The sequence below is a fragment of the Nelumbo lutea genome, chromosome 5, assembly GCF_056320005.1.
Source record: "Nelumbo lutea isolate HS-2025 chromosome 5, American lotus-T2T, whole genome shotgun sequence".
In the NCBI taxonomy this organism is placed as follows: domain Eukaryota; kingdom Viridiplantae; phylum Streptophyta; class Magnoliopsida; order Proteales; family Nelumbonaceae; genus Nelumbo; species Nelumbo lutea.
Window position 1 is genome coordinate 46045545 of NC_142688.1, and position 17301 is coordinate 46062845.

The 17301-nt window shown below is 37.1% G+C and overlaps 1 protein-coding gene across 1 annotated transcript; it reads right to left on the bottom strand.

Moving 5' to 3' along the window:
• Positions 1 to 258: 258 nt before the first annotated feature.
• LOC148852136 (DIS3-like exonuclease 2) lies at positions 259 to 16816 on the bottom strand. Its single transcript, XM_088947129.1, has 7 exons — positions 16252 to 16816; positions 12847 to 13283; positions 12661 to 12714; positions 12484 to 12552; positions 2267 to 4507; positions 1305 to 1376; positions 259 to 1221 (listed from the first exon to the last, which is right to left on the bottom strand). The coding sequence occupies exons 1-7, from the start codon at positions 16367 to 16369 to the stop codon at positions 793 to 795; spliced, it is 3420 nt and encodes a 1139-aa protein (XP_088803255.1). The 5' UTR covers positions 16370 to 16816; the 3' UTR covers positions 259 to 792.
• Positions 16817 to 17301: the final 485 nt, after the last annotated feature.

Below are 17301 nucleotides of genomic sequence, written 5' to 3' on the forward strand. Positions count from 1 at the left end.
CCACCCCATAACACCTAACTCAGCTGCCATCTTCACATCAAAACTGAACCAAACCATAATCTTGTGTGAAGTTTCCCAGTGTTCAGAGCATCGCATCGAGTCTCTCAACCTCATACCTTGTAACAATTGATTGTTGTCAACTACTGAATAGCATTTGAGCTAATTCTCAAGGATTAGTTAGAGAACAGCGTCAATAATCTGGAGGTCGTTTGATTGGTGTGCAAGTACGATCTCTAACATTGCAAATGTACAACTTCATAACAAAATCAAGGCAATTTACTAATTGAAAATTAAATCCAAAATCAAACCACCAAAATACTCATACTGGGAATATAAAACATACTAAGCTGAACACTAAACCTGATTGCCCAAAACGAAAAAGAATCATTGGGCTACAGTTCAAGAAACACGCATGTCTCTGGTACTCGGTATTTCAAGTGCCAGAAACAGCAATAACTGTCAGCGAAAAACAAAATGGAAATGGCCTAGAAAAAAACGACCAATTCCCAAAAGCAGCTTAAAAAGATAGCCACTGAAACACTGCCTCAGCAGAAAAAAAAAATCCTAGGCTTATCTACAAAGTCCACTAGATCACATCTTTGGTGTTAGCTATTCACACCATACCTAACCATCTTGACATTGGAATATCATTGTACTCCATTTGACCTATACATTAACTTAATATCTACAAAAGGTGCTTACCCATGTCCGATGGAGATTTCTATATGCTTCATCTCCCTCAAGAACCTACGACCAGCACCAAGTTTGCCTTGTCTGAAAACCTTGGTTCACTTAAAAGTATGAGCTCATGTACAACCTTGCTCCTATATCAAGTGGACCATCATCTCCGCCAACTGCATGAAGCACAACTGGGATTGTTGAAAGCAGTCGAACTGTCAGAGGAAAAACAGCAGGACTAATTCCACTACCACCTGAAATGTCAGATTCAGAAGCAGTGCTATAATCCTTGGATGGTATAGAAACAACTCCTTCCTTGTTTGTGCACCCTTCATGGTTACCATTCTCAAAGACACCCTGCTCCAGCTTCAGGTCACATAAGCTAATAACCCAAGCAACTTCTTCAAGTGCCCGGCGTTTACTAGGGCAACCTCTTTTCTGAGGGCGTTTACTTGTACACAAATCAAGCACTAATACAGAAGTTGTCTCCAGCCATTCCACAGTCAAACCCTCAACTTCATCATAATATATTCGTCGCTCAATCTACAATCATAATACAATTATAGTTGTAAGAAACAACAAAAGAAAAGTTGAAGGAAAAGGCAAAATAATAATCAGTTCCTTACAGCCAGTTTATGAATATAAATGGACATGAACTTTGACCCCAGACCCAAAACCTTAGCTTCTGAGAATAAAGTCTGCAAACAACAGCAAATAGTTTGCATGAAATTAGTGACAAATTTTCCAAGACAGTCCAATCCAATCTATTCTAACTTAACCAATTGCATAATTTCTTTGACTCCTAATCAATTACTTTGTAACATAAATAAAATTCCATATATCAAATTTTAGTATCAATTAATAAACAAATGCTCAATCACCCTCTGAACGAATTTATAGAATCCATAGTAATATTATTTCAGGAACTTAATACTGACATTTGAGATATACTGTCTATGAAAAAGATGAGATATGTTGGTCCATGCCTCTGTATGGGAGATGCATGTATGGTGCATGAGTGCATATGCCACTGAGAGAACAAAAACTAATGCAATCAAGAGGCATTAACCTAATCAAATCAAAATTATGCTTCTATAGCAGTCAATGAATGCATTGTCATGAGACAGAATATACAGTAATAAGCCATGTTCATATAGCAGATCATGAGCTAGCTAATAGACATGATCAGTCAAGATAACAGGAGAACATGTCTTCCAACATTTAGTCAATCTCACCCAGACTGTATCGCAGCAATTTCGAGGGCAGAAGTATTTCATGATTGCGAGTAGCAATTAAATCAAAACAAGCTATTGACCTCATTAAAATGACAATAAATCTGCTTCAATTCTATCAGAGATTAGATGACTAAATATAGCTGACAAACTCACAAAAAAAACAGGGCCTCCTCTTGTTTACCACATGAACTGATTAATCAAAGTTAGCTTTCAAGATAGAGGTACATACTCTGGATAGCATATCAACAGATACTGATAAAAAAACTTAAATCAGATAGATCATTGTACAAGCATCTGATAGTAGAACTAGAATGCAATGAAGAAATCCAGATGCAAAGCATAAGGAGAAACACCTCTTTGTTCTTCAGCAGAGCCCACATATAGAGTTTATCACCAGCATCTTCAACATGCTTGCTAGACAGCTTTCTCTCGTTGCAATAAGCAGCAACATCTGCAAGCTTCTCTGTACAAGGAACTTTGTGCTTTGATGCTGCAGCTGATAATGCTTCCTGAGCTTCTTTGGACAAAATAGCATCTTTATCAAAATAAATACTGGTGAAACATCTTCTTGCAACTGTCTCCCCATTAATTGATTTCAGCAGCGTCTTTTGTCCCCTCATGTACATATCTTCAGCTTCCATAGCAGCAGCCAATGTTCGATGCACAACAATATCAGGGTATCTACGTAATGGTGAAGTAAAATGTGTATAGAGAGGAATAGCCAATGAATAATGAGACCATTCATTTGCCCTATCTTTCAAGTCCCCACTACAAAAATACTTAGCCAACTGCATTGGTTTTGAAGCATAAGAGAGGAGAATATCAAACAATACAGGATCATCCTGGAGCTTTTCCCTTATCTTTTCCAGTGAAAGGTGAAGCTGGCCAGAGGAAGAAGTATCCAATTCTAAACCATGCTTTCTACAAAAAGCCTCAAAATCTCTCAGCTTCCGTGTATTGGGTTCTGGATGCCTACGCAACAATGCACAACTCGGAAAAGCCCTAGATATGACCTCTGCAGCTGTCCTGTTTGCCAGGAGCATGAACTCCTCCACAAGAAAGTTTGAATCTTTCCGTTCACAAAGCATACTATCACAAGGTATTCCACACTCATCAAACAAGAAAACAAGATTGGAGTTTTCTAATTTCAGAGCCCCATCTTTGAACCTGTTCTCTCTCTGTGTCTTGGAAATTTTATTGAGGCTCTCAACAGACCTGACGACATCACACCATGTAAACGGCCCACACAATTCAGGAAACCTATTTCTAAAGATGGTAGGATTCTCAACATCTACCAATCCGTCAATGATATCCTGAGCATGTGCATATGAGAGCTTACAACAGGAACGAATCACGGTACGGCCAATCCAGCGATCCACTATGTTCCCAGCATTATTAATGTCCCAAAAAATGGAAAACGCAAGTCTATCTACACCAGGAATAAGTGAACCCAAGTTCTCTGAAAGCAGTGAAGGCAACATTGGTAGTTTATGTTGCAGAAGGTAGACACTTGTAGACCGCATTTGAGCTTCTATGTCCAAGGATGTATCTGGCAAGACAAAATATGATACATCAGCAATATGGACACCAACTCTGAAAATGTCATCAGACAACCTTTCAACCGATAGAGCATCATCAAGATCAGTGGCAGTAGAAGGGTCAATTGTAAAAGTGCAAAGATTTCTAAGATCTTTTCTTCTTTCTAATTCCTTTACGGGAATCTCCCATGGAATTTTAGGTAGGCAGGATAAAGATTCAACTGAAAATTCAGCACTGGTAATTGTATATTGAAACAAAATTGCCGCAATATTTGATTCAATTTCTCCACCTCGTCCAAGAATATGCATGACATGAGCTTGTGGCAGAATACTTTCCTCCTTCCAATCATCAATTTTTGCAGCCACCAACTCCATTTCAACTGTAGCATCACCCTTCCTCAATCGCTTGCTGATGCAATCTGGCAAGCTTCTTACAGAAACTGCCATTTTAGGAAATTTTGGATCAGTAGGTGTTAATTGGATGTATTCCCTATTAGAGAATGATAAAAAATTCTTGTTTTTCTTGGCCTCCTTTTTATACCCTTCCCTATAAGAAAGCCACTGTTTAACACCAAGAAAACCAACAACAGCATCACGACGAGGAGACTTTTCCAAAATAGCTACCACCCTACCTGTCGGTCGCTTCGATGGGAAAGAATCAATCAAAGCACATATCTTTTCTATTGAATTTAAAGGCCCATTCTTACTTAGAGAACAAACTGCATTTGAAGGATCCAAAGCAGGGGAATTATGTCCATTTGACTCATAACAATAAGGTTCAATTCTTAGATCTAGATGAACAGCTTCACCTACAAAAGCTCTATTCTGATGATGCCACCCCTTGTCTGGACAGAGAAAACCATTTCCCCTAGAAGTGTCCAACTCAAAATCTATCGTATCTTTCCCTTTATAGTTATCACTAAGCATATCCACAGCTTCAGGCAATGCATTGCAATCATCCATCAGAGTAGAATCATTAACATTGCCAGATGACCCTTTTAGCCTAGTCCAAAATGTGAAAGGATCCAGCTGAACTGCTATAACATCTCCTTCCACCTATGAGAACAATGTGGTTCCATAGCATTCCATTAAAGAAAAGAAAAAATCATAACATGGGTGAATAATGACATAATGACACAAATACAGTATAATAAATGTTACACTACCAAATAATGCACAAAAATGAAAGCAATATTATGTATGTATGTATGTACAATGTAGAAATCCACCTAATTGATTGAACATTCTAGTCAAATATGAAGCATCAGAAACCAGACCTCATGTGATCATGACATCATGCCATCTAAACTGTCAGTAAGTTAAAACAATATAGCATAATAGAAATCCATGTACCATGACAACGTTTTTCTTCTAAATGGTGTAGATATATGCATCATGCCATTAAGTTTGCCCTTATATGCACATGTTTTGGGTAGAGGATGCTCAGAATCAAATAGTCTGATTGTAGAGGGATTGTTTTACAAATATTATGTCAGAAAAAACCACTAGAAAAGAAAAAAAATGGAGACCCTCAAACAGCATTTACACACTAAAATTACAGTAATAGCTGTTTACCTGTAATTTTATTTTCAACTACCTATTTGTTGAAGAGACAGAACGGAAAATAATAATATATTTTTGGATAAAAATAATAGTAAATATGATAACAAATGAACCATTCAAACCTAACACATGATATATTATTCTAGATTCGAGAGAAGAAAAGGAGAAGAAAATTGACAGGAAGAAAAGAGAGAATGTTTGGCAAATGGTATCAGTGGTAGCACCCAGACTGACTTATATATTGGGGTGTTTAAAAGATATGATAAAATACACAAGTACCCCTGATTACAATATATTAGAATAAACAGCCCTAACAACACACCCATCAAGTTGGGCTTTATATTATCTATCGTAGCCAACTTAGTACAAATGTCAACATGCTGAGCACTTGCAACACCCTTGGTGAAAATATCACCTAATTACTCTTCTCATGAATGAAATGCTTGTCAACTTCAATATGCTTCATCCTCTCATGCATCACAAGATTGTGGGCTATATTAATCACTGCCTTATTGTCACAATACAATGATGGCTTGCTTCTTACTTCTCCAAGTCACCAAGTTACCCCCAACAAATGTACAATAACTTGTGGTAGATCTTATGTCATCAACTGAATCTGCCCAATCAGTACCAGTAAATGCCTCTACCCTCAAGTGGCCATGCTTGGAGAAGAAAATACCTCTACCAAGGAACTTCTTCAAGTACCTAAGAACTCTCTCTGCTCCAATGTTGTTAAAATCTTACAATTCATGATTTGAATCACAGATCCCAAGAGTTATGATTCAAATCTTATGTCTGAATCTGTTTCTTCAAAAATCTTACGATTTCTGTTTAATCCTACAATTTGATTCATAAATCTTATGATTTATACATATCATGCGATTCATTGTGATTCAAATCAAATCACTTAAGAATTAGTTCTCTACTTTGTAATTTTGCTTTATTTATCTTTAGTTTTTTCAAGGGTGACTTGTTTTAAAGACCTTAATAGAAATTAATTTATTTATGTTATTTAAGACTATATATTGAGATTATTCTCTATCTTATGTTGGATAAAGAGCCATTGTATGTGGATTATTTGACCTTCAAGTCAAACTCGACTATATCTTAGACTTCTATTGTATAAGTGGTAAGTTATATTGTTTTAAGTACATATATGGTAATATATGATATAAAATAACACTTCTCTATATATATTTAGTCTGAGCATACCTGTATTTAATAAAAATAATCTTACGATTACAATTACGATTTTCAGAATGCAGCTTTGTTCCAACAAGATGAATAGTTCTAGGAGAAGGAGCATGCATATACTGGTTTAAGCTCCAACTACATAGGCTATATCAAGCCTGGACATAGACAGGTATAATAATCTCCAATTAAGTCTCTCAAACTATCTCATATTAGAGGGGTTCACCACCTTCCTCCCCATGTTTATTATTAACATTAATTAAAGTATATGCTGCTTTGACTCCAAGTTTACTAGTATCCTGTAGGAGATCTAGAATGTACTTCCTTTGGGAAATAAAGACGCCCTTATCTGACCTCGCAACTTCAACCCCATGGAAATACTTTTCTATGAATACCCCAAGGAAATATTTAGGGAGGCTAGATCTTTTAACTTCAAATTGAACTCCCAAAAAATTCTTCAGATTTTGTATCTCTAACTCCCAATTCCTTGTAATAGCAATGTCATGCACATAGACAACAAGTATAGCTACCAATTCAAATTCTATATCCCACACCCAATTGCTTGACCGCACTATTGAACCTACCAACCAAGCCTTAGGAGATTGTTTGAGACCATACAATGACTTATTGTGATGACAAACTTTTCCTTCTATTTTTTTTGAAGAAAAAAACCTAGAGGCTAAACCATGTACACTTCCTCACGGAAATCACCATTCCAGAAGTCTTAACATCTAATTGATGTAATTGCTAGCCAAATATTGCAGCAAGAGAGAGTATACTGAGAGAGCTCATCTTAGCAATTGAAGAAAACACCTCCATGTAACCAACTCCACATGTATGGCAGAAGCCCTTGGCCACCAACCTAGCATTACACCTTTCCACAAAACCAGAAAAATGATAACTATAAACACCGACTTGCACCCTATAGTTTTTACCCTTGGGATGGTCAACCAAATCCCACTTGCAATTTTTACAAAGAGTATCAATTTCCTCTAGCATTGTGTTCTTCCACTCAGGACAGTTTATGGACTTTGCAACAAACTTGGGAATAAAAACATTGGAAATAACAGAAAGAAATGAATGATAAGGAGACAAGTTGCTATAAGTGGTGAATAGTGCATGAACGAGTACCTTAACAAACAGCAATAGGGAGATCAAGAACACAATTAGGGTCATATGAGGAAACATCACCTGATTCAACAAGACATGCACTACTATTCAAGTTTGCCTCCTGAGAGCCTGTTGGTTCAGGAGGTGCAATCTCAAGTTTATCTTCACCTGGTGATGTATGTTGCTCCTGCTGACGATGTGGAAGACGAGAACAAGATCTGAACCGAGAGTAAACACGCTGGCCAGAGGCACGAACAGGAGAACGAAAAGAAGCAACAAATGGAACAGGAGCAACAACAGATGGTATTGGAACATAAAGAACAAGAACATGCTTATCCTCTGGATTACCATTCTCCCCCTAAAGAGTAGGAAAGAAAGCTTGAGACTCAACAAAGGACACATCCATAGAAATGAATGTACACCGGGAAGTGGCAGCATAACACTTATATCCCTTTTGGGCCAAGGGATATCCAAGAAAAACACAAGGAATAGTAAGTGGGTGAAGATTACCATGAGATCGTGACAAATGACAAATCCTGAACAAAATATTGACAATGAAAAATCATGGTTCAAAGTATCGATACGATCGTATCTTTTGAAAACAATACGGTTCGAACGCCTATTTCCAGGTGTTTCGGACCCCAATTTTTTTAATAATAAAAAACACGTTTTAAGCTTCCTAAAAAACCAAACTTTGAAAAAAAAAAACTAAAAAAAATAATGTCTCGTCCGTTTCTAAGTACCGATATGATATGGCCGAAATGCGTATCGTATCGATACTTTGAACCTTGCGAAAAATACGAACAAGAATAAGAACAATAGAGACTTGGGAAACAAAAGCTGATGTGGGGCCTGGAACATGAGAATGTGTGGCATACAATTGATAAGAAACGCAGCTGTCAACACCGCATCAGCCCAAAATCTTTTAGGTACACATGCAACACCAAACCATAAGTCACTTCAAGGTAATGTTTGTTGGCTGAGAGGATCTTGGACATGTACTTTGATGAATAATATACCATCCATGCTAGGAAAAGAACTGATTCTGATAATCTCTAAAATATGCACGAGCGTTGTCTCAGTGAAATATCTGGACTTCCACATGATATTGAGTAAACACCATTCTTTGGAAATCTTGTATTACATTAGGAACTTCATTCCATGAGCAAAGTGATTTTTTTATGAGTGAAAAGGAAAATTTCATTAAAAGGAAGAAAAAAAATTACAATCTGGATAGGTGATAAGGTAGCACCTAAACCACCAAGACTACAACAGAATCAGAGAAACAAAATTTCCCGATTACAAAATGAAATACACCACCTCCCAAGGACAAATACCAAAAACCTCTCTCAGCACTGAGAACATTGGCAGGAAAAAAACAGCAATAAAATTGCCACCACCACCCCCAACTTCTACCAACTTGAAAGACCTTCATACCCAAGATAACCGCTCCAATCCTTCCTCCCCCCCCCCCCCTTCTCAACTACTTAAAACTTCCAAAACCCCTTCACTCTTCTTCAACCCAACCATCTTCCTTTCCCTCCCCTTCCTCCCAAATCTCACCTCCCTCCCCCTACCAGATTATCCCCTTCCTTTGCCAAAAACTTCTCATTCCTGCCTCCAGCCTGCAAAGGTTGTTTTTCTTCTTGGGGGTTCTCAACACAAGAACTTTTCGCTTTAACTTCTCTTCTTTTGTAAATTCTTTTGTATTTGTTTGTTGAACCTGTTCCTACCGGACCTTCTTTCAGTCTTGAAAATACCTTTATGACATGAACCATGCTAGACTTACTCAGTGCTTTGGGTTTTCTTGGGATCTCCAAGACATCACCCTTACCAGTCATGTGGTTGGTTACTCCAAAATCTATGATCCAAGGGTTGGAGGATGAAGTAGAGACATGGAATGCAAAAGCCTGGTTGCCTAAAGTGGACAAATGCGAGGTAGGAGTGATTGGTGTCTCTTTAAGTTGACGGAAACCCCTACCCCATACTCTCCTAAGATGAGTCACCAGAAACTACATTAGCTAAACTAGATTTTTTCCCAAACTGTTGCAGTTGCTTCTTCTAGAAGGATTAAAAGTTCTTTGACTTGCCAACAAGATCCTAACACTCTTTGGTATGTCGAGACCTACCACAATGAGAACACCTCAACGTATCTTTGTCAACTTCTTCAGTCTTCTTCATTACATCACCACTCCTATTGTTTCCACAACTCCCCTTGGCCAAGAGTGTAATCTGTTACTCCCCTGCTAGTCATGGCTATCCTCCTCTCCTCAAAGTAAACTAGAGAGTGCACTTCTTGAATTGGTAGGAGCTCCTTACTCCTCAATATCCGAACACGAATGAACTCATAACTAGGAGTAAGACCAGCTAGGAAAGTAAACACCTGCAGCTGATTTACAAGTTTTCTATACTCGTTTGCATCTGACTCATTCTTTTTTTTTTGTGTGTGTGTGTGAATAATAATGAAATTTTATAAAGACAGAAACTGATTCGGGATTACAGTCTCATAAAAGATCCCTAGGAGAGGAAGAAATTAGGAAAAGAGTAATGGAACCACAACTGAGCCCAAAACAGATCTTCCCTATTTGCCCCTTGCTTGGCTAACACATCGGCCAAAGCATTTGCTGATCTCCCCACCCACTGAATAGAAACCGACATATTCCTTGTTTGCTGATCTCCTCAGGTTTCATTAACCAGCCCACCACCACCTTTGAGTCCCCCTCACTAATCAGTTGCTGTACCCCCATTTGGTTTGCAAACTGCACCCCTGGTACAGCAGCTAGTATTTCTGCCCTAACAGAATCACTAAGTCCCATAGGACCCAAGTACAACAGAACAACCTCTCCAAGCTCGCTCCTCAACCCCCCCCCCCAAATTCCAAATGGCCCTGGATTGCCCAAGCTGATACCATCAAAGTTCAGCTTCAGTGAGCCTTCAGCTGGAGGACACCACCTTGGGACTACCCTGTTCTTCATGGAAGAGCACCTCACTATTGCCAACCAGTTTCTCCAAAGGTTGTTGGTGAAACAGGTCCAAAGTCTTCAACCATTGTATTGCCCTAGCATCTGACTCATTCTTCCAGTCAATGGTTTGATAATGATCAAGCTCCTTTCACATTGACATGAGAGAAGAGTAATATGATGACAGACTTTACTCCCCCTATTTACAAGTGTATGACTCTACTTGAAGCTGATAAGAACGAGAAGAAAACCAGGCTTGCTTGTCTGTTAACACACACTAGACATTACTATAGTTGGAAGAAACAAAACCCCTTTGAAGAAGGTAGAACCAGTAGTAGAAAGTAGAAACAACTTCAAACACCACGAATCCAAAAAAGGAAAGAAAAAAACACCTCCAATTGGTCCTCTATAACCAAAAGATTGATATTCAGGGTGAAAGAAGACTTCCCAAGCATCAAGCACACCACTACACAGACCATCAGGTCTGAAACTTGGTGTGAGATCCATAAAACAAGACACAACATAGTCGAATGAATCTCGGACCACATAACCAAAGGAACACTGAGAAAACTTCTCCATGAACACAAAAGCCCATCACAGGTAAAGAGAAAACACCCAAAACAATCACCCTTTTGGTTCTACGACCAAAAGGAAAAAAAGAATAGTAAAAACCACTTAATCGACCAGTTCCCTTTCAGATTTCGTAAGTTCCAATCAATTCCAGAGAAAACAGAGGAGAGGAGAAAGAAAGATGCACACAAGCTTCAAACTTCTGTCAGTCCTCTGATACCATGAAGACTCGAAGAGAAGAAAAGGAGAAGAAAAACAATAGGAGGAAAAGAGAGAATATTTGGCAAAAGATATCAGTGGCAGCAGTTGAGGTGGGAAGACAGGGAGAGAGAGAAGAAGTTGAGGTTTCTTAGCTGGATTGTGAGGGATATGAAAGAAGGAAGGAGGGAGGAGAATAGGTGGAGCATTGAATTTTTTATAGCAGGAATGGGCAATTTGATCAAGTCTCCAAAGCTGATTTGTTTGAAAATTTCTGGAATCTCCTTGATTTATAGTCTTGTAAAGCAGAACCCTTTTCATTTTAAAGCTTTGTGAATGTATTTGGTGTGTCATCTAGACAACCAAGGGTGTTAGGATGTAAACTTTTTCTTTTAATGAATTTTTTTTCTTGATTCTTCAAAAAAATAAAAAAAAAAAGATATCAGTGGTGACGCCAAGACTGACTCATATGTTAGAATGTTTAAAAGATATGAAAAATTACATAAGTACCCCTGATTACAATATATTTGAATAAACAGTCCTAACGACAAGTATCCACTTCACTTGTAATCTAACTCAGTTGAATCATGTTGAACAAATTTCTACTATATAGCATGCATTGTTCCTACAGTAGCAAGGAATGATAGTTTTCATGATGAAGTGGAATTGGTGCAAGTCTGATTTTCAATAAAAGGGTTCAAAGGAATAGGATTCTCAGATTGTGAATGCTATAGGCATTAACACATGCATAAATACATATATAAACACATATTAAATTAATTGTATTATTTACTTGCAAAAGAATTACAAAAAATTATAAAAGCATGCTCTAAATCTACATTTCTAGTTTGCCTTGCACTGCTGATCTTAAGCCAGATAAAAGAGCACATTGTCAGGAGGCAGGTTAGCCAAACCAATACGAAAGATTTCATGCTTCATATACAAATAAGGGGAAACTCAAAATTAAAATGTAGAGAATAACTCATTATCTAGAAACATAAAATGCAGAAAAAGGAATACAAACAGGAAAAACCAAATCCAATTTATAATGGACAATAGCATATTCATCAAGACAATGCCTAGGTAGGTGCCTAAGAGATACCTAGGCTAGAAGGCATTTTCTTAGAGATATGCTACATAGTGAGTGCCTTTAGTAATTTTTAGTACAGCATAATAATAAATTGATAATATATCCATCAAAAAAATAATAAATTGATAATATACACATGTCAACATGGATCAGATCCAATAAATTGTAAGCCTTATTTGTATAAAAAACACCACCAAACCAGCACTTAGGCATCCACCTACATGCTTAGGAAACAAGGAGGTACCTTATCACCTAGTCTCACCATGCCACTATAACTATGGATACTAAACTTCCAACCATTTTCTTGGGGGAAGGAGGCATCAAACAGAGAAAATTACTCCAAAACTTACTGCTCTATTTTGAGCTGCATATCCACTAATGAGAACATCTGTCGGTATGCCATCAATGGTGCAGTAGGCCTGACAATACAAAAGAATGCATGTAAAGTAACTAGTAAACAGATGATTTATCAAGAAGACCCAGAAATGTGATAATTGTTGCACAAAAAAGAGGATAAGACTTCACACCTCAATCCGATTATAAGCATTCACACGGAACGATGCTTTAAATAAATCACCTCTCTGCAAAACAAGAAAAATGCCTGTAGTCTACTGTAATACTGACTCATCCAACTATCTCTATATGTTAGTAAACATAAACAGGCAATAATCCACTACAGAAAAGACCACTTTGAAACTCACAGTAAAACTCACCTCTATGGCCTCATTAACAGCCTCAATAGTCCAGTGAGAATCAAAATACTTTCTCTGCATAACATTGTATGCTTCTGGCTTACGGGAAGGCAGGTTTTCTTTATTCATAATTGATTCATTTGCTTCTTCCTGACATATTGCCTCTGGACATGATTTAGAATACATTGTAACCCCAGGATCAGATTGAAAAAAATGTGGATCCTGCATATTGCCCTCCTGAACCAATGATTCCCCACCAAGGATATGCATTGTTGGGAGAGAAGAGAAAGCAATATCTGATGCCTTGCCTGGTCCATTATTAACCAATGCATGGGCATCCAATTGATATTGCTGTGATGAATATGTGCCCGTGGATGAAGTAACATAGTTCAAAGTGTTACTATTTCCCAATTCAGATGCTTCACCACGTATTCCACTAACTGAACTATCACCTGATCCTGAAAAATAGTTATGAGAAAAATATAAAATAAATAAAATATAAATGGTGCAAGACATACTAGATCAAGATTCGAGAAGATGATTATGACAACAAAAATAACTAAAAAAAGAAAACTACAAGTGCAGACCTAAAACAGGCTTCACCAATCAAAATGAAATTAACAGAGAATAAAACAGGATGCCACAAGTTTCACCAGAATCACCACAATGTTGCCCAGAATTACTATTAAAATAGTTGATTATTTTCAAAGGTACTATTTAAATAGTTGATATTTTTGAGTTCTAACATTATATGACTCCAACAAAGAAAAAATGTTGCCTTTGTTACTAAATAATTTTTTATGCAAAAGATGGCATTCATTTTGTACATCAACAATTCATGTATCTCTCAATAAGCTAGGAGATAACAAGGAAATATTAAAGAGAAGTGTCCTCAAGAATCGATGGAGTGTTAAACTCCAACACATGTCGAACACAAACACAGCATCCATTTAGGAGAATCCATGCAATACAGGCCTAGAGGTTAATTTCATTTATCTAAATCAATTTATAAGAGTTAATTTATGGAGAGAACAAAGGATATTGAACCTAGAAGATTTTGAATAAATGAAGCAGAGAACAGATTTCATACAACAGATCTTACAGATGAAAGATGCAAACTGATCCAATTGTAAGCACATAAAAAACTTGAATATTACTACAATAGATGAGAAGTTCTGAAGGAAACCCTCTTAACTGGTAATACAGAAGCTATTTGTTGAGGTGATCCACCAAAGCAACATACAAACATTAAGAAATAGCCAAAAAAAAAATCTCTATCAAGAAAAATATGCATCAGCCCATAATCAAGACCATACTTAGAATGTGTAAAAAAATATTGCCTCAATCTCTAACAGATGCATCTGGGACTACTGCCAGCTATATAGGCACCAAAACAATTCCACATTAAACAAAAAAAAATGAAGCACCCAGGGTTGGAGTGGAGTCAAGAATCTGAATCATCTCCATGCAGATTTAGATCCAGCAGATTGGGTTACGCCAAAACCAAATCCTTTTAGCTGAAAGCCTGGCATGTTGTAATTTTCTGCTCCATTTGCTGGTGGAAAATCAATTAAGAACTATATTACCTTGATACAGCAAGGACATGACTGGACACAGTATCGGATAAAAAATTTACACTAAAAATTTAAATATCTGACACAATACAGCACCCTTGTACGGGTATACCAGTATTGTAGGTTAAGAATGGGGATAACGGTTAACTATATTCATCAATCTGAGAATATGCCAAATCCAGAGTCTGAATAGTGCCAGGAATAGAATTCTCAAACACCACCTGATAAGTTCCTAAACATGCTTGGAATATGTGAATGAGAAAGTATGGGAGCTCCACCCAGGAGATCAACTATAACAATAATTAGCATGATGAGATTGTTTGCAACAACCTCACATTTTTTAACAAATATAGGAGCTCTATGAACCATTCAATTGCATGAGTTTAGACAGTTAATCCAACTTACTTTTACTGAAGGTGATCTCCATCAATGCAAGAAGAACTGAACAAGGGACCAACAGTTAAACATGATCTTTAATAGCCCATTTTTAAGGTCAGTATGTTTTTAACATTTGTCTGCAATTGATAGAATAAATTCTGACATTATATGTAGACCAACTCAATTCAACAAAACCGTGTCCCAACTATATAGTGTCAGCTACACAAATCATGTTCTGTCATACTGCTCTGTTTAGTCCATATCCTGTTACGTATCTACTTGTTAATGGATTATTAGTTGGTTGGTTTTATTGGAAACAGTAATTTCATAAAGGAATATCAACGTACAACTGTTAACCACCCAAGAAGAGGGTTTTGTTAGTGGAATAGTGGGTCTATGTGCTAGAGGGTTTAGTGTGTGAGTTAGTTATCTTAATTTCTTGGATTCTATAAATTGATTGTAGTTTATGAATGAAGAAGGACTCTATTTTAGAAGGCCAAACACCCAAGAAATGTTTTAAGGAGGCCCGTCCCTCTAAAAGTCGTGTTCTCCTTTTTTTTTTTTTTTTGATCAATAAAAGTCGTGTTCTCCTCCCTATTCTCTATTTCTTGCTTTTTTTCTGTAAAATTAAAAAAGCACACATTATATCCACTTTTTTCGATTGTTAATATTTATACCATAATTGTTACATCTGGACCAGCTTTTTGACCAACCTTAAAAAAGAATGAACCTCATGAACAAATTAAAATTAGAGGAATAATCCTAACAAAAATATAATATATCCTCCAATATCGTCTTAGCCATCATCACAAATGATCCCTAACCTTACTTGCAGAGCTGCAGACAAGTGACAAGAACGCTAGGGCACCAATATGATTAACTCCGCCCCCGCCCCCAAAAAAAAAATACAAAATCATTAAATTAATAAATAAACCCCACTACCATGTTAATGCAATTGTAGCTTCTGAGATGAATATTGATTTTAAAAAAAAAGAAAAAAAAAAAAGAAAAAACTGTTTTCTAGTAAACCACACTTTCAGCACCCATGCTGATGAGCTTAGTAAGTTGAGCAAAAGATCTTGAAACCAACATGTGATAGTTATTATTTAACATCTGCCCCAGTGAGTTAAATGCTCTTTCAAATCTTTAGTTGTATATAAATGTCATAGAATTGACAAGTTCACAGATTAGAAATGATGAATGAGAACAAAGAAATAGTTACTTATTCCCATCAGGAACAAAAACATAACAAGAATATAACCACAGTTTCCGCGTTCGACTATTCGCATTGCATCACACTAGAATATACGACTCGGAAGAAAAAAAAACATCTTTTTTAGGGTAACAGACCTACTCTGATTCCAACACCCAGTTCACAGTAAAACTAAAAAAAAGAAATACTACTAGAGATTCAACTAAAAAATAACAAAGTAAAAAAAAAATAGATATATATATATATATATATATATATAACCTGAAACAGCAGGGTTCTGTTTGGAACGTCGAGATCGACGCTTCTTCTTCTTCTCTTTCTCGCCATCGTCAATCCTCTCAATAACAACCACCTGTTGTTGCTCTGCCATCCCTCGCATAAGTTACCCCAGAAAATTCAAGATCCCAACATGAAAACCAGAGAAGACCCAAAAATTTAAACCTCAACGAACACCAAATGAGGCCAAAAACCAGAACAAATTCCTAAATCACAGCAAATCTAAACTCGATTACTATCATGGGTCTCTTCCGTTTGATAAAAATACACGGAAGAACCGATCAAGAAAAAATTAACAGAACTAAAGAAAGAAAAATAAATAAGAGAAGAAATTTTATTGAAGTTTGTGAGAGAGAGAGAGAGGGGGAGAGAAGGAAGAAACGCTTAATGTTGCTTTGGCGGTGGTGACGAAGACGTGATGATTGGTGGTCTGGAGAGACATCAGCGCCGACTCTCGATTCTTTTGTCTTCCCCACTCTTTCTTTTTTCGCTTTTTCTTCTTTTTTTCCTCCCTTCTCCCGCTTTTTCCCCTTTTTGCATAAAATAATAGGAAAATGTTTTCCTACGCAAGTGTCCCATAACAATGCTTTCTCGTACGGTTTTGGGTGGTTGCCACGTGGATCCCACACGTTAAAACTTCAATATGGAGTTTGTTGATATTTTCAACCATCAGATTGGGGACTTCTTATCATGAGTCCTAAATTAGCCACGTGGCAACAAAGCATACGTCCTATGCAATTCCAATAGAAAGAGCTTTTCAACCGTCGGATTGAGAAATTTTTACCTTGAGTCCATAAATGTGCTACGTGGCAATTGAGCATACATACAAAGTAAAACTCCTATTTCCGTCCTATGCGATTCCAATAGGACGATCATTTTTGCCACAATCACAATAAGTTAGCAGAGCAGTAGGATTGCATGGCTTGGTTGGGGACAAGTATGGCATTCGGTGATCACACGACACATGTTGACTTTCCTTTAAGCTTTTTGGTTTTCTTTTCCTGTTGAGAATTGAGGAGTGTTACTAAAGTGCGC

Bases quoted from the DNA above. Each gene is read 5' to 3' on its own strand.
- LOC148852136 (XM_088947129.1), bottom strand. From the start codon at position 16,369: ATGCGAGGGATGGCAGAGCAACAACAGGTGGTTGTTATTGAGAGGATT. The intron at 4,508-12,483 runs GTAAGTTTTGGA...TTGTTCTCATAG, and splicing joins ATGCAGCTCAAAATAGAGCA to GTGGAAGGAGATGTTATAGC. The intron at 1,377-2,266 runs GTGTTTCTCCTT...TGTTGTTTGCAG, and splicing joins CTCTGCTGAAGAACAAAGAG to ACTTTATTCTCAGAAGCTAA.